The sequence below is a fragment of the Taudactylus pleione genome, unplaced genomic scaffold (genome assembly GCF_031769625.1).
Source record: "Taudactylus pleione unplaced genomic scaffold, aTauple2 ptg000053l, whole genome shotgun sequence".
NCBI classification, from domain to species: Eukaryota; Metazoa; Chordata; class Amphibia; order Anura; family Myobatrachidae; genus Taudactylus; species Taudactylus pleione.
In genome coordinates, this window is record NW_028284455.1 from 20,762,545 (window position 1) to 20,786,497 (window position 23,953).

The 23,953-nt window shown below is 43.1% G+C and overlaps 1 protein-coding gene across 1 annotated transcript in view; it reads right to left on the minus strand.

Moving 5' to 3' along the window:
* TOP2B (DNA topoisomerase II beta) overlaps positions 1–18,993 on the minus strand; it is a 79,107-nt gene extending 60,114 nt beyond the window's left edge. Inside the window, exons 1-4 of the mRNA XM_088462735.1 lie at positions 18,445–18,993; positions 6,957–7,130; positions 3,118–3,208; positions 1,227–1,290 (exon numbers count right to left, since the gene is read on the minus strand). Of these exons, the coding sequence (XP_088318861.1) occupies positions 1,227–1,290; positions 3,118–3,208; positions 6,957–7,130; positions 18,445–18,504 (389 nt within the window). The 5' untranslated portion in view covers positions 18,505–18,993. The remainder of the gene's footprint in view (positions 1–1,226; positions 1,291–3,117; positions 3,209–6,956; positions 7,131–18,444) is intronic.
* Positions 18,994–23,953: the final 4,960 nt, after the last annotated feature.

A 23,953-nucleotide genomic window follows, 5' to 3' on the forward strand; every position in this document is an offset into this window, starting at 1 on the left:
TCACTAGCATACTTCATGAATGCCCCAACAACAGGTGTGCCCCCTCAGATACCCACAACTAGGTTACTGCCTAAATCTAATACGGATATACCACTCCATTTGACTTGGTTCGCAGCATTTCACACTCTGCCCCAATCCTCTACTAACCTTCCCTCTGTCCCCCTGCTTATTTTCCTTTACATCTGGTACAGAAAACACCCCTCTTTTCTTCTTATGTTCTGTGTTCTCATGGTCACCAGGCCGTTACTTGTATATGCCGTTTCCTTTGTTTTCAACTATTTTCATAGGGAATCATCTAGTTCATACTTCATAATCTTTATATATCTCTGTCTTACTGTACCAGCTCTGTCTTATCTAAAAAATGCAATACAATTTTATTTAAAAAAATGAATAATGAAAATCTCCTGCAATGCCCAATGACAATTCCATACTGCCTAATTGTCTCTTTCTCATTTAGCGGTTTGGTGCGCTTTAGGTTGGACTGGGAGCAAAACTGAAAGACCTAAGAGAATAAATTTTGTATGCAGATATAAATGTGAATTAAAAAAAAAAGTAATAAAGAAGAAATCCTTGATTAAGTGCCAAGAGAATGAAACGCATTGGACGGTAGCGGGAGCCAGGAGAAAACTAAAGTTTTAGAAGGAGTAGGAGCCTCGGCCAGATGCAAGATCCCCATATCTGCTGAAGAAAGAAGTGGACGGCAGCCGGCGAAAAACAGGGAGGCAGATAAAATGAGTTCGTTAGACCACAGTCTACGCCATCTAGAGACAGCTGCGCAGTATCCATATCAATCGGACATTACAAGTCAGCAGGAAAATATACCGGACTCCCCAAACAAATTATGCAAAAAAGGCTATAATATTATTATATTGTCACCGCTGGTTTATCATTTAATTTATTTTATTACTTTTTTATATTTATTTTTACTTTTTATTTCACATTTAGATCTACATACAAATTTATGCTTTTGACGCTCTATTTCAGTTTTGCACTATATAATCTTTCAATATAGAGCCGCTGTCCTAGACACAGTTTAGAGCGAGCCATTAGCATTTTTAAGGACTGGGAGCAACCTAGGGTAAATTCCACATGCAAAGGGTGTGAAAAATTCATGACCAAATAAGAATATTTTGCAGAAAAGTTTCATTGTGAAAACCATAAAGACTGTACAAAGTGAGAAATACAATTAAGCACAATATGAAATCTGAAGATATCTTTGTACTTACGGATCAACAGAAATTTTAATGCAACTCATGTTTTTATCCCTTTGCTTATTGTCGGCTGCATTGACTGAAAAATGTAAAGAAAATTCAAATTGAACACAGTATATATTCATTAACAGCTAGTAATACGGTTATAACACACCTATAGTAATGTTGGGTCATAAATTCTAGGATTCAAAATGCTTAAATTGGCAAATTAAAGGAACCCTACTTAGAAACACATTTGCTTGCGTCTAGCACTGGACGATTTACATACTACGTGGGGCTTTGAGATATCCCTTTTGCGACTGGCTCTCATTTGTCTGTTCAGTAACACACTGACTAGATGTACATCCACTGTCATGGCTCATACTGTATGTTAGGTGTCAGTATGAATCTTATTTATTTGTGTGTACTGGCTAATGGTGCGTACACACTAGACGATATGCTCCCTGAGTGATATCGTCTAGTGTGTCCCCGGCAGGATGTGCTCAATGTCGTTCATGACATTGAGCACACCCGCTGAACGATATCATTAAAGATATCGTTCAGCGCTGGGCTCTCTCCCCCATTCCATAACATGCAGTAACCTGACGACATCGCCAGGTTGGCCTGCATGTTAACCCGATGAACGATGATGACGAACGACCCGTGGGAACGCGCGTCGTCGTTATCGTTAATTGTTTTTGTGTTAAAAATGGATGATAAAGTGGACAACTGAACGATAACGATATCGTTATTGTTCAGTCGCCCAGTGTGTACGCACCATAACTGTCCATCAGGATTTGTTTACATCTAGCTTAGAGAAAGTCATATGACAAAATGTTTAATAAAAATATGGACAATAGCAATAGCAGGTTGCGGTGCCTTTAATAACATGTAGTTACAAAGTCCCCTGTGTGTGAATCACTCCACAGAGAAATTGTTTTTGTTTTGTTTTTTTCAAGCAATAAATTGTTAAATGCTTCAGATTTATATACATAAACCCAACCTCCTTTCATCTTGAAAACTTTCTCAAAGGCCTCCTCAATCGAATACATAGCAATCATATGGTAGCGACGGAGTGAGTTAAATTGCTCTGTCTTTTCCCATTTTTCCAATGCCAGCCTCACACCTGTTGCACAACAATGCCAAATCCTTAGCTGCTGTGATTTCACACAGAGGGGCATCAAGTAAGTGCTACTGAACTAGTAAGCAACTATTGTGTGACGTTTATACCAGTAAAAGGTACACGCAGCCAAATATAAGACGACTGATTGCGCCTATATATTAGCCACTGGAATTCTGTTGGTCCTGAATTTATTGTAATTGGCAGGGTAAACAGTTATCCCCAATACAACTGCTGAGACAGTGAGACAGAAAACACCATCTCAAAAGGTACTAGCACTTGTCAGGGATGCTGGAGCTAGAGAAAAGAAAGTGGATGCAAATGAGAGCTGGTAAAACTCTAAAGCTGCATTCAGTAAATGAACGATTTAGTAAATGAACGATTCTAGGAAACGATATTCGTTCATTTTTTCAAGGGAAAAATGAACGAAATTCGTTTACCAAAATGGTTCATTTACTAAATGTAATGAATGATTTTTTTGAACTACAAACGATTTTTGCATGTTCCCTTACTGAAAATCGTGAGTTGGTCAGTCTGACTGCACTACAAACGTTTTAACTCAGAAAGTGAATGACTTTTTCAAGGATTGAACGATATCGTTAACGATAATCGTTCAAAAAATCGTGTGTATGCACCTTAAACATTAATTAAATGATTATTAATAATGTGAAGAAATGATCAGTTAATGACATTCAATTAGAATGTTACCCGCTGTTCGTTACGGCACCACTAACACAAGGGCATTTGAACATACAAGTTGACATTACTTAAGGAGCTCAGATAAACAATTTTATAAACATAACTTACCCAGAATTTCATCAAATATTTTATATAATCCTGGCACATAAGTAATGTCCCGGCAATTCATTCCAATGTCTTCATCAAAAACCCACATTGCCTAAACATAAAATACACAACATGAAAATAAAATAAATGCAATATCCCTAGATTAATTATATAAAGATAACTGCACTGGTTAGCATTGTTCACTCAAGAGTATAGTCCAAAGCCAACTGTAAAATAATACAGTCTGCAGCTAAAGGTGCTGCCAGTACATTGCTGGCCTGACATTTGCACAACAATTCTGAGATGCTATAGAGTACACAATGGAACAATGCTTTGTTTTCTTTAAGCGTTTAATATGCTCTGGTCTCTATCCACATCTTCAGGCCTTCTGCAGTGACACACATAATACAGCAGCTCATTAACCTAAAAACTGCACGTAACATGGATCATCTCACAGTGACATATTAGTGACTATTTTTAATGCTTTAAAATTCCTTTCACTTTGAAGAATATATGTTGTTAGGCAACTACACTACAAGCATGCATCCTTTAATGTGTCAACTCATTAAAGCAGAGAGAATGAACCATTTGATAGCATGTTATAAATCCATACCTCCCAAAAATGGAGGTCTGCAGTTCGGGACAGGGGGACTGACTACATAATGGAGGATGGCAGCTTCATGGTGATTGTGCAGTCTTCCCATTGAGGGCATGACTACAACTCCCTTGTGATTGGGACAATTCCATCCCCATATTGACAGCGGGACAACCCGAATAGGGACTGTTCTCCTGAAATCAGGACTGTAGGGAGGTATGATAACCCTACGATCACACAGCATGCAGATAAAAGACTTTTACTTCCAGCATGCGGGCAAATCCATGCTTCTCCACCATGCTGAAACTGGGCAGTCACTTCCAAACACTGGTTCTAGCACAATGCCCAAAGACCTTTTAATTCAACCAGAAGCAAATTATAAATCAGTGTTCAGTATGAAAACTACGTTCATTAACATGGAAGCACAACTTCCGTATTGGGGTTGCTAGGGAGGAAATCTGTAGACATTATTAAGACTGGCTGCAGGTCGTGGAAATACCGGGGGCACTGTCACAGTGTGTGAAACCTGGGAATAGTGACCTACAGTTGTAAAACGACACATTGTTGATGTAGATTCCGATCAGCAAGAGGTCACTTGTCCTGGGAGATGGGCATCCACAGTTTGAGCAAAGCTTGCACCAGAAACCTCATGTTTATTCGAGCAGTTAGTTAAAAAATTATATATATATATATATATATATATATATATATATATATATATATATAATTTCACTGTTTACATTATATTTCAATATGGTCTTAGAGCTTAAATTGCTCTCCTTCATTTACATTTAAATTGTGTTTTAAACTTTCTGCAGTGTAGTGCCTATTTATATTTGCATCCATCCAATCAAGTGGATATCTGTATCAAACATATGTCATGCACCAAACCCTTACATCCAACACCAGCTCAATCCCATAATGGTCTTTCCAGTGTCATACATTGAAACATTGTGTGTGTGTGTATATATATATATACACATATATATATATATATATATATATATATATATATATACATATATATATATATATATGTATATATATATATACACATATATATATATATAATTTTTTCTACGGAGTGCCGCCTTTGGACTGTGTATGTGCTAGTGTGTTTCTGGATTTTGAAAACACACTATGGAAGGCACCCGGACCAGCAATTATGGATTATCCTCATGAGTGCCGGAACGTACGTACGTGCGTGCGTGTATATATATATATATATATATATATATACACACATATACACACACACACATACATATATACACATATATGTATTAAATGTACATTAAATTATAATCTAAAACATACATTTATTTTCTGTGTACAGGTATGACATCTATTGATCAGAATGCTTGCGAGATAAGGATTTCCAAATAGGAGTAAATCTCCTGAAACATATAACATTTCCCTTACTGTGCCCACAATGCCTCTTGTAAACAGTTTAGCATTAGCTCCTCAGTGACTATAGGAAAGTATTTAGGGATCAAGTCTGTGCAGATGACAAAATCACTGAAATGTAACAATAATTTACTTTTCTTTTCTGTATTTTCTAGTTTCTGCATAAGAGATACCACACCAGTACACAACAAATTATCCCCAGTGAAATTAGCACATCTACTAAGCATCAAACTTTGGGCCGGATTCAATTAGCCGCGAAAAGCTGAGATCGCCGAAAAGCACAATATTTTCACCTCATTCGCGTGTTTTGAAGGCAAAGGGCTCGATTCAATAGCCCGTGATGTCAATAGCGCCGGGAGATAGCTCCCGGAGCTATTGTTTAGTCGGAGAATGCCCATTCTCGCGACTAAACACCCTGTTTAAGGCGCGAGAACAGGCAATCCCCGACCTAACTTCCCAGCGCGATGCTGTTTTCCCAGCACTAAGGGCAGAAAATGGCCTCGCGCTGGGACTTTTGTTGGATTTCTGCTCACATCACCGGAGGGGTGCAAGAAGAAATCCTTAGTCGGGGTTAGCTGCACGGTGTAATGAATAGCTCCGGGAGCCGATTCCCGGCGCTATTCACATCGCGCAGAATAGAATCGAGACCAAAGTTTTTGCCTGCTAACTCAATGCGAACACTTGCTTTTCACCCTATTCAATTGTAAAACAGGTGAAAACGCATATTGGCGAATCAAGCGAATAGCAGTACTGGCTAAAAAGGTCAGTTTTTTTGGGGGAAATCAGTCTGTAGCACCGAATAAAGCCTAACTCACCCATGGGAATCAAAATAGTAGTGTATTAATAACCCTAATAAAAGTAATTTGGGTACTTAAATTGAGTAGAAGGGCTGTTATGTGCATATTTGCATAAGTGTGGAAAAATGATGGAAACCATTTTTTGCTGGGGGGGGTTAATAATCGCTGTAGTTAAATTGGGGGTACATTAAAATGGGTATTTTAGGGTCTATAAAGTGCAGATTTAAAAAGACACCTGCTGCAGCCACCTGCAATCCTAAAAACACCTGCCCCATCCATACAGCACCCCAAAATACCTGTTCTAGTACTTTAGACCCATTTTCCAAACTTTTTACATTTTTGCCCAAAAAATTACGTGTTTTTTTTTTTTGGGGGGGGGTATATTTTTAATTTATTTTTTGCCTGTTTATTTTTAGTCATTAAGGGAGGGGGGTCCAAAAGGGTTCTGAACAAAGTCTCAACATTAGTACCCCAAAATATGGATTTGGCACTTCTTTTCTCCTGCCTTTTGGTGGAGAAACTTTTTAGTCTGTTTTTGCCTATGAAGTTTTCGCCTAGGCGAAAACGTCCTGGAATTGAATAGGGCGGTACTTCGGAACCTCGCGGCTTTTCGCCTCTAATTGAATACGAGCCATAGTCTGAGCAGTAAAAGGTTAAATAGAGTTTACAATAATAAACAAGAGTGGATGGTATGCATATAAATCATCAAGCAGTGTGGCACACAATTACTGCCTGTAAGTGACAGGGCAGTGATGAGTGTGCGTCTGTGTGTGTAATGACAAAGCCTCTCGCAGCTCTACAAAGCCAAATCTAGATTAAAGCTACATTTTCAACCCACACCCTTCCCTCCCCAACTTGCAGACATGTCCAATCAGAGCTCAACACTGTTCTCAGTCGTCATCACTGAGACAAGAAGAGGACTCCCTTATTCCGAAAATCATGGCATAGAACGTCTACAGTTCTGTTAGTTGGCTGAAAACGTGCTTTAGGGTAGAACTAGCCATTAAGTCTCACGTCCTGTAACACAAAAATGCAAGAAATAAAAAAAAAAAAGTGGGCACCTGAGTGACTGGTTCCACAGATCCGATGTATGTGTCAGGCCGCAGGAGGATGTGCTCAAGTTGAGTCTTCTTCTGGTAAACCCTCTCCACGGACATCTTCTTGGAAGAGTCGTTCTTGTTATTGCTTTCGCCTTCCTCTTTTTTTGCTGCATTATTCTGGTTGTCAAACAAGGTCTGGGTGCAAAAAAGAAAACGCAATAAATCATTTGAATCAATAAAGACAAGTCACTACAGCAGATCATCTGGTATGCATGCTTTTTTATAGTCCTGGCAGATTTCCTTCCAAATTAAAACTGAAATATTGTACATGGGGCTAGCATGCTTCCACCTTTTCCATTATATAATTCAACATTTGAAGAAGAAAAAAAAAAAAAAAAAAAAACATACTAGAGCAGGCCTGGCCAACCTGTGGTTTTCAGCTGTTGTGAAACTACAAGTCCCAGCATACTTTACCAGCTGATCGGTCGGAGATTCACAACAGTTAAAGAGCCACAGATCAGCCAGGCCTGCACTAGAGTGACAAAACACTTGTTAGCAATTATTTTATTTATTTCAACAATCAAATGGGTCCTTCCTGCTGAAGATGAGCTCATTATTGCAACTAGCTCTCATGTACATCCAGTGTCCGTTAGTGCCCAGTGAAGGAGGCGAGTTGCGCTATGCACTCGGGGAGGTAACATCCCTAATCCTAGGCTACTGGACTGTTTCCATCAGTTACCTACAGTAAACAACCAAGATATAGTGTGAATACGTATATGGATCACTGATTTGTATATTAAACCTGGGATAAACAAAATAGTGTAGGAGCCAGCGAGACAAATTAGGAGCCAGCAGGATCTTCTGAGCATCCATGGAAGATGTACATCTATTGATATTAGTAATAAGTACTTGAAAAAGCTAGGCACCAGTAGTACTCTCTGTAGATACTAGCTATGTGCCTTTGGGATGTGTCCAGAGCTGTACCAAACAATCAAAACCCACAATTTAATGCATTATAATATCATGCATAAAAGGTATTTCTAGGCTCACTCCTACCCACAGAGTGATAAGACAAAGTAACTCTATAATAGTAGACTTCTGTATTATCTTTGCTTTAACAAATTTAAACAATACTGCTTGAATTTATTCTGACCTACTCTCCTTAAGTAATAATTCATGCTATATAATAACCAATATCAGCAGTTGTGTGGCCAGAAAAACAGTTTTCATGCCGTAGTTATCCAAACAGAAATACATACAGTGCCTTGCAAAAGTATTCACCCCCTTGGCTTTTTACCTTTTTTTGTTACATTACAACCTGTAATTTTATTTATTTTCTTTATCTGACTTTTATGTGATGGATCTGCACAAAATAGTCTAATTTGGTGAAGTGAAATGAGAAAAATATATATAATAAAGAATCTTTATAAATAAAATTCTGAAAATTGGCATGTGCATATGTAATCACCCCCTTTGCTATGAAGCCCCTCAAAAGTTCTGGTGCAACCAATTACCTTCAGAAGTCACATAATTAGTGAAATGAAGTCCCCCTGTGTGAAATCTAAGTGTCACATGATCTGTTAGTATAAATACACCTTTTCTGAAAGGCCCCAGAGGCTGCAACACCACTAAGCAAGAGGCATCACACCATGAAGACCAAGGAGCTCTCCAAACAAGTCAGGGACAAAGTTGTTGAGAAGTACAATTCGGGGTTGGGTTATAAAAAAATATCCAAATCTTTGATGATCCCCCCCCCAGAGCACCATCAAATCCATCATCATCAAATGGAAAGAACATGATACCACAACAAACCTGTCAAGAGAGGGCCTTCCACCAAAACTCACAGACCGGGCAAGGAGGGCATTAATCAGAGAGGCAGCACAGAGACCAAAGGTAACCCTGAAGGAGCTGCAGAGTTACACAGCAGAGACTGGTGTATATGTGCATGTGACCACAATAAGCCGTACACTCCATACTGGGCTTTATGGAAGAGTGGCCAGACAAAAGCCATTACTTAGTGATAAAAATAAGATGACACAATTTGAGTTTGCCAAAAGGCATGTGGGAGACTCCCCAAATGTATGGAGGAAAGTGCTCTGGTCAGATGAGACTAAAATTTAACTTTTCAGACACCAAGGAAAACGCTATGTCTGGAGCAAACCCAACACATCCCATCACCCCAAGAACACCATCCCCACAGTGAAACATGGTGGTGGCAGCATCATGCTGTGGGGATTTTTTTCAGCAGCAGGGACTGGGAAACTGATTCGAGTCGAGGGAAAGATGGATGGTGCTAAATACAGGAATATTCTTGAGCAAAACCTGTTTCAGTCTGCCTGTGATTTGAGACTGGGACAGAGGTTCACCTTCCAGCAGGACAATGACCCAAAGCATACTGCTAAAGCAACACTAGAGTGGTTTAAGGGGAAACATTTAAATGTGTTGGAATGGCCTAGTCAAAGCCCAGATCTCAATCGAATTGAGAATCTGTGGTCAGACTTAAAGATTGCTGTTCACAAGCGGAAACCATCCAACATGAAGGAGCTGGAGCAGTTTTGCCTTGAGGAATGGGCAGAAATCCCAGGGGCAAGATATGGCAAGCTCAGAGGCTTAGCCAAAGCGACTTGCAGCTGTAATTGCCGCAAAAGGTGGCTCGACAAAGTACTTACTTTAGGGGGGGTGAATATTTATGCACGCTTAAGTTTTCTGTTATGTTGTCCTAAATGTTGTTTGATTCACAATATAAAAAAAAACACAACTTCACAGTTGTAGGCATGTTCTGTGAATGAAATTATGCACACCTTCAAACAATCCATTTTAATTCCAGGTTGTGTGCAAAACAAAACATGAAATATGCAAAGGGGGTGAATACTTGCAAGGCACTGTACAAACATATATCCTGTGTGTACAGTCTGCTGCAAGATGCACCACAACATGTTCACAATATGCTTTGGTCACTGGACCCAGGTGTAGACAGACCCAATCATGGCCACTTTGTCTACCGCAGAAGGTGTGTGGCAAGCCACACTACTATATTCTAGATCAGTTAAATAACTTCCTTCCTCCCAGCCTTCAGAGTCTGGAAAAAAAGGTTTCATAGAGAGGCAAACCAGGTAATACAGAACAGGCAAGCAAAATCAGCTGCCAAATGGATACGGATGAGTGTACTCACTGACACAGATCCACTGATGGTGGCATCATACAGCACCGGTTTTATTCAGAGGCTATGAGGAGAATTAGCAAAGAGTGGGTAAACCAGCCACATGGTTAGGGGAAAGATAAAGTTAATGAAATATATAGGTGGGTAGGGGAGGTTATACAATTCTTAGCTATTGCAGCGAGTTACTGGTGTTGGGAAAAGTTCTCCGGCCACCAACATCAGATTTTTGTAATGTTGCTGTACTGTAATTTTTGCCAATAGGCACATGTCTACGAGAATTGAATGGCCCCGTAGAGTGGGTGGTAGTGCAGCTTTAAGTTTCTGTTATACACAAATGTGCTTCTCTTATTTATCCTTTTCAATCTGTGTAGCATTTGAAGACATATAGAGTATTTATATGAAATGGTTTATCATATAAATAGTATCAAATATATACTGGTGGGATATAAGAAAAATGATGCATCAAACAGATTGGATTTCAGTAAGTACTGTAGATTAAGGTAAAATAAAAGTGCCTCCTAGGGCTGGTCCAGAACTGGCCAGTTACTGACCGACTACCCTCACGGGAAGTTTGCCGTGTATCAACTCATTATCTGTACATGAGGAGGATAAATCACCTGTTTGACTAGAAGGATAAATTCCTTATTAACAGTTCTATTGTATGCTGGATTGTGGACTGCATCAGGACACCAAGTGATATTATCATTGAACAAATTGAGATATATTTAACACAATTACTATACGAGGTGCTGTATATTATAATAATTCAAGCAATCGCAATTGATATTTTAGGCTATTATATGTATTATATGATATATTTATATTTTTATTATTTATATGTATGATTAAATATGTATTGTCTTATTGATGGAGTCCTGAACAATTTTTACCAAAGTATTGGTTGCTGTGGTCTATCTGCCATCTCACATACTGTGGTTTATTTTCACTACGCAGAGGTTCATATATAAATTTTTCTATATATTTTTTTTTTACTTCTGTTTCTAATTAATTATTTGCACAAAAATACTTCTATACAAAACAGACTATGGAACAGCCTATTTAATGTGCGTGTCTCCAATATGAAACGCATCAGAGGCCTCTATATCTTATCAGCTGATATTGGATAGATTATGACCACCAGCAATCTTATTACAAACTGAACACATAAGGGAAGAAACAGGCAGTGCACTGCTGGAGTAACTTTCTAAATAGCCTACCTTGTGCGATATAATTTGATGAACACTTAGTTGGGACTTCTACTTTAACGTGTAATTCACCTTCTCCTATTTCATGTTAAGATTGATAAAAGAAAATGGACTGATTTCCCTTTCAATTTTGAAGATTAATTGTGGGACTTTGAGTTCCAGATTTGCATTTAAGATCACATTTTGTGCAGGACTGCGTGCCTGCTAACAGCATGAGGTCTTATTAGGTGTTCCTTTATATGTGGTGACTTTATTGTTCACACTAGGTTTAATCAACAGATAGTGAACACTTTATCATCTCTTGTGGGTGCCCCAAGTGGCGAGAAATTTTGCTATCAAAAAGCATACCATGTTGAATTTTTGCTTTACTCCTATTGATCATATTCCCCCTCTTAGAAAAGGAGGTGACAGAGGCAAACTGTTGTTGCAAAGAGTGCAGAGGGATAGATCGTTTGCAGTCTTGCTCCCTCTGGTTTAAATGAGTAAATTAGCTTGGTTGTTTTTTGATGCCTTTAAAAACTTTCTATACTTGTGTCCAGGATACTCATGATTTTTTGTTATGTGCATTGCTTTATTGAATACGTATGTATAATATTCTGTCTTTATGGATATTTTTAGTATTTAGTTCTCTAAACCTTATCCCTATCCATTTTTTAGGTCTGTTTTTGGTTTACATATACTTATATGTATTACTGTGTGTCAACGTCCTCCTCTGCATCTAGTTGTTAGGGATATGCAGCAGGCTTTTGCCACATGTGATTCTTGTGATTTATTTAAGCAACATGCTTTTTTTGTTTTGTTTATCTTGCTGCTATAGCACCAACATAGAAAAAGAGAGAGACCAGATTGCACCATACAACCATTAAGAATTATACATCATATACAATGTTTTTGACATAAATTTGGCCAAAGTTATGAGCTTACCCACCAAAGTCAAGGTAACCTCATCGGTTAAGTCCCTAACATTATGGGGGTTCATGCCAAAAACCTTGTATATGATGTATAATTATTAATGGTTGTATGGTGCATTTGGTCTCTCTCTTTTTCTATGTTGTAGAATTAAGTCTCAGCTAGGTAGCACATCCCATTAGAAAGAGCTGGGGTGTGCGAGCTGATATGCCGGCAGGTGATCGCGTCTGACAGGAACAACAACTGAATAGCTCCGTCGGGCGTGAAGGGGAGCTCAAACAATTGAATTTTACCCATTAAGTTTTTAATGGCGTTATAACAAAAAAAAAAAAAAGTCAAGAAGTAACAAGCTGAAGAATGTGGCATAGAACCTGACTGAAAGAGAGTACAATTCTGACGCCACTTCACTAAATTGTGGTATACATGCAACAGAAATATTACTTTAAAGCGGTGGCTCCCAAACTCTGTGTGTGCGCGGCACCCTTATTTTTTTGCGGCACCCCTAAGCCAAGGGTCACACATACATACACATACAGACCCGGTCATATATTCATACACACACAGGCATGTTCACACAGACATACACACAGGCTGGGGCACACAGACATACACACATACAGGCAGGGTCACACAGACACATACATACATACACACATACAGGGTCACATGACATGCATACATGCTGAGTCACACATATACACATACAGAGTCCCTCATACATACAAACATGCAGGCAGACTGCGGTACCTCTATCACCTTGCTTGATGTGGAGCCAGCAGCTCCTTCCCCCATGACCAGAAGGAAGGAAGATCTGGAGCTGCCTGCTGCTCTCTATCCCAGCCCTTTCCTAATGCGGTTCTCTCAAAATCGGGAGAATCGCATTGCTACAGAGACTGGTTAGGGAGAACTTATTGTTCACCCTATAGCCTGAAAAATAAAAAATTAAATGCCCGATGGTAGACGGGCTCGCACGGCACCCCTGTAAGACGCTGCGGCACCCCAGGGTGCCTCGTAACAAAGTTTGGGAAACACGCTTTAGGGAAAAGAAATTGCATCAGAATGTTACTAAGAAGTGTTGCATTTGACTTGAAGACAATATTTTGCCACACATTTCGATTTCTTTTAAATTTAACCAGATGAGACAAGTGGCACTTGGAATATAAAGATCCTCCGATGTAGATCTGCTCTTTTACAGTTCGAATGGAGGAGTTTCAAGTGCAGTTTTTCTCATCTGGTTGAAGTGAAAGAAAATGAGATAAGCACGAAGTGCCTGTGCATTACTCTGGAGGTTGAATCTTACATTTGCTGCTTATTGTGTGGACAGTGTTACACTTTTGTATGTTCTTCATTTCTCTGTCGATTCTACATTAGTAACAATCTCCCTAAATTATAATAATTTCGGAAAAGAGGATTATCAATAGAAAGCCTTAGCCTAATGTAATATAACCAATATTTATCTTTGGAATTTATATAAAAGTCACCATACTTCCTAACACTTTACAATTGGGACAAACTGTAATAAAAAGACTGTGCATTAGCATACAGATAAAATATAAGAGGGCTCTGTTTGGAAGTTAACAATCTATGTGGAATTAAGGCACACATCCCACTTACAGACCTAAAAACGACTGCACGATTACGACATTGTAATCGTGCAGTCATGTCACAGTCTGGTGCGGTGCCTACACTGAACGTGTAGTCGTTCAGTGTAGGCACATCAATCATCCCCTTATATGCTCAACCGGACGTTATCGTCAGGTTGTTCAGCATGTTCGGCCGATGATTGTCAACGGAAACGACCAGCGGGAGCGCGCATCACTGGTCGTTTCCGACATTAATGTGGCCGATTCATGAGCAATTTAACGATATCGTTATATCGCTCATAGAAATCGCTTAGAGGTTGTGTGCCTTTAGACATTTGATTCAAAAGATTCCGTGCACTTTTTGCGCCTTAGATCAGTCAGATAGCAATGAGAAATGGTACTTAGTAGGGCTATGTGATCTAGACACAGTTTAGAGAGTTTTTGAATATTGAAGGAAAATAAATTTAAGTGAGGAAGGGCAATCCACAGAGTGGATGTAGCCCAAAAAAAGGTCTTGGGCAGAGAAAAGGGATATATTTTGAGACAAGAGAAAGATGTATATCAGTGCAGTATGTATGTACTATATGCAAGGCTAGACACAGCCCCACTTACCCCCCAGCCAGTGGTGCCAGCACCTAGAGCCAACGTGCCCCCTTCACACATACTAGCACCGCACAATCACCCTGCCAATTGTGGCCTCAAGTGATCAAAAGGAGAGAAAGGGGAGGGGGGCAGATCAAAAACACCTGGGTGGGGCATAAGGCTTTAGACACACAGGGGTGGGTGGGAGCTGGCTTGAGGCTGGAGAGACACATAAGGTGGTTGATTTGATGCTGGAGCCACAGAATGGGGGGTGACGTATCCAACTCAATGAAGGGGCATGTGGAGTAGTCACATGGCATAGAGCTTAAATATTACATTTAATATCATACTACACTTTAGGGTCCCCTATTCATAATATGCCACACAGCTATAGCATACCTTCCAACTGTTCCACTTTTGGGGTGACTGACCTGCTATTCCATCTGTGGCCAGTGTCCCACAGGGGGGGGGAGCACTCATTGCTGCAAAGGATGAATAGATGCCATGCACACGACATCCGTTCACGGGTGCGGGTAGAGACTGGGAGCAGTCCAGCATCTCCAGGAGTGCTGGGCATGCCCAAAAAGATGGAAATTGGAGGTGTGCCATGAGGCCACGTCACATCCACATGAGGCAAATCCCCTTTCAGTGGTGCACACCCTTGGGGTGTGTGTGCCCTTCTTAAATTGGAAAAACTCTGCTACAATAATAATTGGCTGATCAACTTATGGAGTATGTACTCACACAGGTGGGACAATATTTCATCTCACCTGTGTCAGATACAAATGCACATTATTCCTGAAAAGGCTCCACGTGAGCTGAAACGCATTTGAATACAGTCCTACACTCACTACTGAAGCAAAATAAACCTTTTTTTTAAGCTATCTACTGCTCGCACACTGACAGGGGACCTCCAGTTTTAATGAACTGCTCAGACGAGCAGGAACGTTGCTTCAATTGAGAAGACAACCCCTTGCCAGGATTGCGCCATCAAGTCAGCACCATTTCTACACCTGCACTGTCAGAAGAGCCGAATGTGAATTGCATGTACCCCCACTGACAGGCCATATTGGCAATCCTATCTCCTAACCACCCGTCCTATGATTCTCCACTTAGATTGAAAGCACACCTGGAGTGCATAAGCATCTGCAGAACTACAAACCAATTACCAGATAAATCATAAAGTAACAACACATTAGGACAGTACGAATAACAATCCGCATATTGTAAACTCACCTAAAGCTGGGTACACATTAGACGATCAGCAAACGATGCGATAGTCGTCCAGAATACCCTGACAAACGATTTAGTACACACATACTGGGCCTCATTCAGAGGCGGTTGGAGGATGCAAGCGGTCGCTCATAAACTGGGCGGCCACTTGCATCCTGACCGCCCGCCTCTGTTGCGGTTGTTAGGCTGTGGGTTAACACCCACAGCTCTAACGACCGCTCGGGTGATGGCCGTGATGGTCAGAGACCATCGCGGCTTACGACGAGACCCTAGGGTAGGGTCTCACTTGTCGTAAGCCCCGGAGAGCTTCTGGCTCTGTCAGAGCCAGAAGCTCTCCACTGACATCACTAGTGATGTCAGAGGGGCCTCCCCCAAACGGCAGGCGTTCCCATGGGAACGCCTCCGTTTGGCCTGCCACCTCCCCGGCCCGCCTTCCAAACGGGGCGAGCTGTCAATCAACATCGACAGCTCGCCCCCTTTGGAAAGAGACCCGCTACGACCAGCGCTGTCAGTCGTAGCGGGTCTCACGCATGCGCACGAGGGAGCCGGCTCCCTCGTGCGCATGCGCACAGGCAAAACATCGAGGCGGCCGTGCGGTCGTAGACCGTACGGCCGCCTCTGAATAAGGTCCACTGTGCAATCTTCCAAACGACAAATCTGGCATTGTTTGGTGGTTAGATCGGTAACTATATAACGTTAACATATCACCTGGTCATCCAGTAGTGCGTACACACTGCATGATTTGCAGGAAATAGTTATCAAAATTGTCAGATTGAGCTGTATGTAGAGGCGACCTGAAGATGTGACTGACGATGATGCGAGAGCGCGCATAGTGCATACACAATTTGAATGATTTGTCGTTACGATCCATCGGCATCGGACAAATCAATCAAAAAATTGTCTGTATACCCAGCTTAAGGATGCTGCTCTATGCTGATATTTACACATCTTTGTAATAGAGAACTGTGTCTACCCCCATAACTGTGCACTGTGATACAAAGACTTTTTCAGAGACAATCCAATACATTCTGATACAATCTTCATGCAATACTCAATAATTACCTGTACAATCTGACTACTAAAGCATTAGTTCAATATATTTTGTTACAGAAACTGTAGCATGATCTTATTGGCAATCATGTGTCATGTCTCCTCTTACTCTCATATAGTCCTCACCATTCTGCAGTTCCATTTCTCTGACCACCATTTATCGCAGCACTAGAAGATGTACTTATCAAATCCCTAATTATAGATGTCCGGTACCCCTTCCTTCAGAGGAGCTCCATCCTGAACACCACATTATACCATTAATATTGGGTTTGCAAGATGCACAAAACCCCCTTTTCATACGTTCTGTAATGTTTTAGTCAAAACAGGACCACTACCATTCTCAGGTATTGAAAAGTCATGTCCATACTTCGGTAGCAGTACTTTCACTACAGGTGTAATATTTCAAACTTTTTTACATTTTCAGATATTTTCTTGGTGTGCTTTGTTGTTGTATCCAAAGTGCCAGCTTATTTTTCCTCAGAGGAGCAAAATATGACCACTTACATGTTACTGTTACTATGTTTTACAGTTCATATGTAATCCAAGGTGATTGTAATACAACTGAACATAGGGCCTGATTCAGCATGGATCACAAATGCAACAGCATACGCATATCGGGCGATTGTTGCGTACTGCACATGCGTATATGCACTGCATTGCGATTACGGACGCACTGGAATCCATCGCAGAGTGAGCATAATTTAGCCACGTTGATTGCCTACGCAGCTTGAGTACTCACTGTGTGCGACGAGACAGGTCAGACCTTCTGTAATTGTGCATGAGGGGCCGATGTTCTCTGATGTTACCGATTTATACGCAGGACTGCGAGGTATTACATTGTAAGAAGGCAGTAGTGAGCGTCTCTGTGCTGGCTGAGAGGTGGCAGACATTACCATATTTTTGCAGATTCATTGCGTGTAATTTTGAAGCTGCGATCTGAGCTGAATCAGGCCCATAGATTGTAAACCAGTTCACACTCAGACCTTCTGTAATTGTGCATGATGGGCTGATGTTCTCAGATGTATACGCAGGACTGCGAGGTATTACGATGTGAGAAGGCAGTAGAGGGAGTCTCTATGCTGGCTGAGAGGTGGCTGACATTACCATATTTTTGCAGATTCATTGCGTGTAATTATGAAGCTGCGATCTGAGCTGAATCAGGCCCATAGATTGTAAACCAGTTTACACTCAGACCTTCTGTAATTGTGCATGATGGGCTGATGTTCTCAGATGTATACGCAGGACTGCGAGGTATTACGATGTGAGAAGGCAGTAGAGGGAGTCTCTATGCTGGCTGAGAGGTGGCTGACATTAGCATATTTTCGCAGATTCATTGCGCGTAATTAGGCAGCTGCGATCTGCCACGGTACCTGACTGCGAAATCATATGGACCTTTTTTTTCATTTAAATAAACAAGTAACATTCCACCTTCCAAGCCACTTCTTTTGCTCTCACACTTCGCCTACCAGACAAATGCCCCCATACATGTCCCATCACAGAATACAATGTTACCAATGGAGCCGATATAAAACGCTCTCATGCACATGGTCCATACACATAACATAAAAGTCAACACACAACCCCTCACTGCCCCCAAAGTATCATGAACAAGATCTCTCATTGTTCTAACCCTATAACACCCCTTGTGCAATAACCACTCATTGCTGATTTCCCCCAGACGGTGGAGCTAAAAGGAATGCTCCCTCCCGATGCCAGGGCCTGCTGCACCTACTACCCAGGTGAGCCCCCCGGTGCAACCCCCCGATGCCAGGGCCTGCTGCACTTACCACCCAGGTGAGCCCCCCGGTGCCTCCTCCGGCTCCTCCTCCTCCAGTGAATTTAGACATCTTCCTCCTCCTCCCAGAGGACTGCGGTAACCGCGTACTAATAGCCGAGAGAGGCAGCTGCTATTGTGCCGCCGACGTCGACTCCTCCCCTGCTAGCAGGCAGATGTAGTATCAGAGACCCCGTCTGAATGTGTGCAGCCCTCGGCCTCGCCTTGCACGTCGCACCGGGGATGTGGCCTAGAGCTGCCAGAGTCCCTGTGCCTGGGTTCCGGTGGACGCGAGTGAGCCAGGCTCTCACTCTAATAAATTAATATAAAAACAGGATAAAAAGACGGTGCAGCCTCCCGGTGCAGAGCGGCCGCCGTGCTACAGCCTCCCGGTGCAGTGCGGCCGGCGGGGGCGCCTCATGTGTACCGGGCGCATCAATGACGCAGGCACCGTGTGTAGAGCACGGACAGCACAGCCTCGGTCTGCGAGCCTGACCCCCGGTTCCCCTCCTCTTCCTCCCGCAGACAATACACAGCGCCGCTTCCGCTCTCCGCAGTTACACACGGGGGCCCGGGAAGATAGGCAGCCAATAGTGTGGCTCCGAGGACGTGACGTCATGATGGAGTGGGGAGGGCGAAACGACGCGAGAAGGACGGGGGAGATAAAGAGCGTGACGTCACAGCGGCCAGACTCAGGGTGCTGCTTGTAGGTGACAGAGCAGCGAGACTGGTGGTGCTGGTCGCAGGGTGAGAGCGGACAGTTCAGCATGAGAACATAATGGTAAGAGTATGGATGGTAGAATAGGTGATAGAGCAGGGAATAGTGATGATGGGTAATAGAACGTTAGGGTGAGAGCGGACAGTTCAGCATGAGAACATAATGGTAAGAGTATGGATGGTAGAATAGGTGATAGAGCAGATAATAGTGATGATGGGTAATAGTCTATAGAACGTTAGGGTGAGAGCGGACAGCACAGCATGAGAACATAATAGAGAACAGCCAACAGAATGATGGTAGAGTAGAGTAGTGCTGGCCACAGTAGATAGTGATGGTGAGTATTGAAGGTCATGAGAAAAATGGACAACACAGCATGAGAACATAATATAGAACAGCCAATAGAATGATGGTAGAATAAGTGATGGAGTAGGGAATAGTACTGGCCAGATGACACTAATGATGAGTTATAGAATGTTAGATTATGAGCGGACAGTATAACATGAGAACATAATAGTAAGAGAATGGACAGTAGAACAATTGTAGAATACATGATAGAGCAGGGAACAGTGCTGGCCGTAGGACACTGATTGGTAATAGAACGTTAGGGTAAAGTACAAAAGTACAGCATGAGAATATAAAAGTAAGAGGATGGACAGTAGAACAATTGTAGAATAGTAGACAGAGCAGGGGGAATAGTGCTGGCCACAGAAGACTGTGATGGTGAGTAAATGAACTTTTGGGTAAAAATGTACATGAATGAGATCTTAATAGTAAGATAATGGGCAATAGGATGACAGTAAAATAGATCAGAGCCGTAACTAGACATATTGGTGCCTTGTGCCAGAAAGAGATTTGGTGCCTCCACCACATCGTAAACAGGGAGAGTGTGTGCTAAGGGAGGGTTTGGGGGGGGGGGGGGGGGGGGGGGGGGGGGGATGGGATGGGGAGTGGGTTAGGTATAGATAGTTTACTTCACTTGTGCCGGTATTCCACTGCCGGACCTTCATACTGTTCCCACATGAGACAATCCCTTGGACGTCTGCACCGCTGCTCCATCACCCCTCCGCTGCGCTGTGACACCAGCCCTTGGCTAGGTACTCCCGGCGGGGCTCTGAGGGGACTAGCTAGCAGGCTCCCCGGACCCCAGACTGCAGCCCGGAATCCAGGGAAAAGGTAAGGCGGATCCTCGCTTGCGGGGACTCACATCTTTATGCAGTCTTGCCCCCGGTCTCAAAAGACAGACCGGAGGCACGGATGTGGACACTGGTGCGCTCACAACTCTACTATACCACCGGGGCATATATTATACTGGCACAGAGGCATATTGTACAGGCCAGGGGACCCGGTGGTTAACGTCAGCCAGGGGAAAATGTGCTCCCCCAGCTCAGGGCGCCATTCCACTGCGGTCTTGCTGTGCCCTGAGCTGCTCCTCCCTCGCCCTCCACCCTCTAACCACTAAGAGATGCGCGGCAGCCATTTTCGGCAAGCAGATCTCTGGGAACGCTGGGTCCAGTCTCCCTGTATACCTCTCCTAAGGGCAAGGCTATACAGCACTATATCCTACCAGCCACTGCGGTCTGTGTAGTTGATTCAGTGCCCATTGCAGATATATACAGTGTTTTTCTGCGTTTGTATGCGACTTGTGCTGATTTTTACTGTCAAGCTTATACCTTTCCCTTTATTCTACTATACCCTGACATACTATGGTATAGGGGGTTTATTGTACCTCACATCTCCCATAGATTTGGGAGCGCTACCACATACTATATAGCGCGGTTGCTCACTACACTGTGCCATATTTCACACTGAACCGAGTCAGTTTCTATATTCCATTATCCCAGTGACTATGGCTGGTAGAGGTAAGAATAACAAGCAGGCTGATGCAGCTGCTCCACTCCGGTGTCTTGCAAGTCCTGCTCAGCGGGCTTAGCTCCAGAGGACCTCATTCAGGATGGTCTCTGTACTAATTGCTATAACGCCCCGAGCCCCTCAGCCCCGCTGTCTCCTCCTCAGGACCCACCTTGGGCTGCCTTTTCACAGGCACTGGCAAAAATTGCGGACCACCTAGCGGTCCCTGTGGTAGCTCCCCCTATGGGATGGCCACTCCCTGCAAATCCTTTGCCTCCCCCATGGGTAGTTGTACTTTCCACATCAGTACAAAGTTTGGCGACAACCTCTACGGTTTTTTACCAAATGCTGCAAAAGGAAAAGCCTTTACCTAGTAAACCTACTAAGCATGCTGTCCTATCTTCCTAGTCTACCCAGTTATCCTCTGGGGAGGCAGAAGATGCAGACCTCCCTGACTCCTTATCAGGAAACAAGGAGCCACCCTCTAAATTAAATATACCTGCATTGGTGAGAGCTGTTAAGTCTATTCTACAAATAAAAGAGGCGGAACCTGCGCCTAAGACAAAACAGCCACTGCTTAAACAAAAAAGGTAGTTTTACCAGAGTTTCCTTACTCTGACCATCTATCTCAGGGGTCTTCAAACTTGGCCCTCCAGCTGCTGTGGAACTACACATCCCAGCATGCACTGCCACCTTTTTGTTATAACAGCATGCTAAAACTATGTGCAGTGCATGCTGGGATGTGTAGTTCCACAGCATCTGGTGGGCCAAGTTTGAAGACCCCTGATCTATCTGATTACATAAGCAAGGCATGGAATATGCCCGGTAAAAGGTTTCGGGTACCAAAACGTTTAAGTTCCTTTTACCCTCTCAATGCCACTGATTGCACTAATTGGGAAGTTACCCCAGCAGTGGATTCTCACGTAACTCGTCTGGTTAAGAATGCTACCTTACCCATACATACGGCAACCTCCTTGAAGGAAACTACAGATAGATGGATAGATGCTTGTCATAAATTTATATACTCTCTTACAGGAGCTATAAAGCATCCTGCTAGGGCTACAGCCTGGGTGGCAAAAGCCATTGAGAGTTGGGCAGAGGCCCTGGAAGAGACATTTCCCCCTGATGCTTCGAAGGAACAGCTGTCCTATATATCACATTAGAGATGCAGCCTCCTATTTAGGTGAAGCAGCTATGTATATGGCTCTTCAGCCTCCAGGATATCTGCCATTTTGTTAGTGGCCCGCCGTATTGTCTGGCTCAGTTCCTGAAAAACAGATTCTGATTCTAAGGCGGCTCTGGAATCTTTCCCTTATTCTGAAGATATCCTGTTTGGCCCGAAATTAAGATAAAATTGTGACTACCATGGCAGCTTCCAAGACGGCATTCTTGCCCTCTGCATATAACACAAAGCCTAACAGACCTGGGCTACTAGACGTCCCCTTGCCAAATCTGAGTACAAGCCTACAGCCTGACGGGGTGGGCCTCTCCCTGGGGGCTCCCAGGGTGGGAGGCAGACTTCTTCAATTCGCCCAATTGTGGCATCAAACCAAGTCAGTTGCCTTGGTAAGAGAAGTGGTGTGCCACAGACACGCCCTCTCCTTCCTGAGGCGACCCCCCAGCAGTTATTTTGCACCGGACCTCCATCGGACCAACCAAAACCCCCGCTGCTCCAAAAAGCCATTTAGTCCTTACTGAATTCTGGAATAATAATTTGAGTCCCCTCCTCACAACGGGGCAAGGGCTATTATTCTGCCCTTTTCCTCGTTCAGAAGCCCAATGGGTCTCATCAGCCTATCATCAACCTCAAATCTCTGAACAAATTTATCAAGGTGCCCAGATTTTGTATGGAAACCCTCCGCTCTATTATCCTAGCTATGGAACTTGAGGATTTTATGGTGTCTTGACATCAAAGGCGCTTACCTACATGTACATATAACACCTTCTCATCAACAATACCAAGATCACAGCAATTATGGCGGCCTATCTTCGCGTCAGGGGATCAAACTGCTCCTATACTTGGACGATCTCTTGCTCTTTGCAAGCTCCTCATAAATAAGTCACTGCCATCTACAAGTAACCATTGCCTTTCTACAAACACACGGTTGGCTGATAAACTGGAAAAAGTCTTCCCTTACCCGTTCTCAAACAATGGTACATCTGGGTGCCTTCCTGGACTCTCAGGGGGCGATTCAAATGTTCTGCCGGTGTTTTTTTTTTTTAAGACGCCCGACAGAGCAATTCAGTTGTTGCTCTGTCAGGGCGCGATAGCTGCCGGCGCTGTCATTTCTCCACGCAATCAGGAGTGCGTGAGCAGAAATGTGCCTGAAACACCCTGGTTAGGGCGCGCTAACTGCAGATAGCACGCCCTAACCAGAAACTAAGACTGGTATAGCCGTTTTAGACGGCTAAACCTAGTCTTTTAGGCGGTGAAGAGGGCGATAATTAATGAGCGCCAGATCAATTGAATAGCAAACTAGGTGCTCATTAATTATCACGGCCAAAAAAACATTTGAATCGCCCCCTCAGGCTCAGAGAAACTTCCTGACAGCAGACAAAATCTCTGTATTACAGCACTGAGCGCCGAGTGTCAATTCACTCTGCAATGCAGACCTTGGGATTCATGGTGTCCACCTTCGACATGGTGGAGTTCGCTCAATTTCACTCCAGGCCCCTACAACACCTGATCCTCTCCAGGTGGAACGGGCTGCCTCATCTCCTCAGATTCCAGATGATGGGCCTCTCTCCGGAGGTTCGCCTGTCCCTATCCTGGTGGCTACAGATGTCCCACCTAAACAAGGGTCGCTCCTTTTGGATCCTGGACTAGGCACTCTTCACAACGGATGCAAGCCTCCACAGGTGGGGCGTAGTGACCGGACAGCACTCCTTCCAAGGATGCTGGACTCCAGCCGGGGCGGTCTAACCATATCAACGTCCAGGAACTCCGAGCCATTTA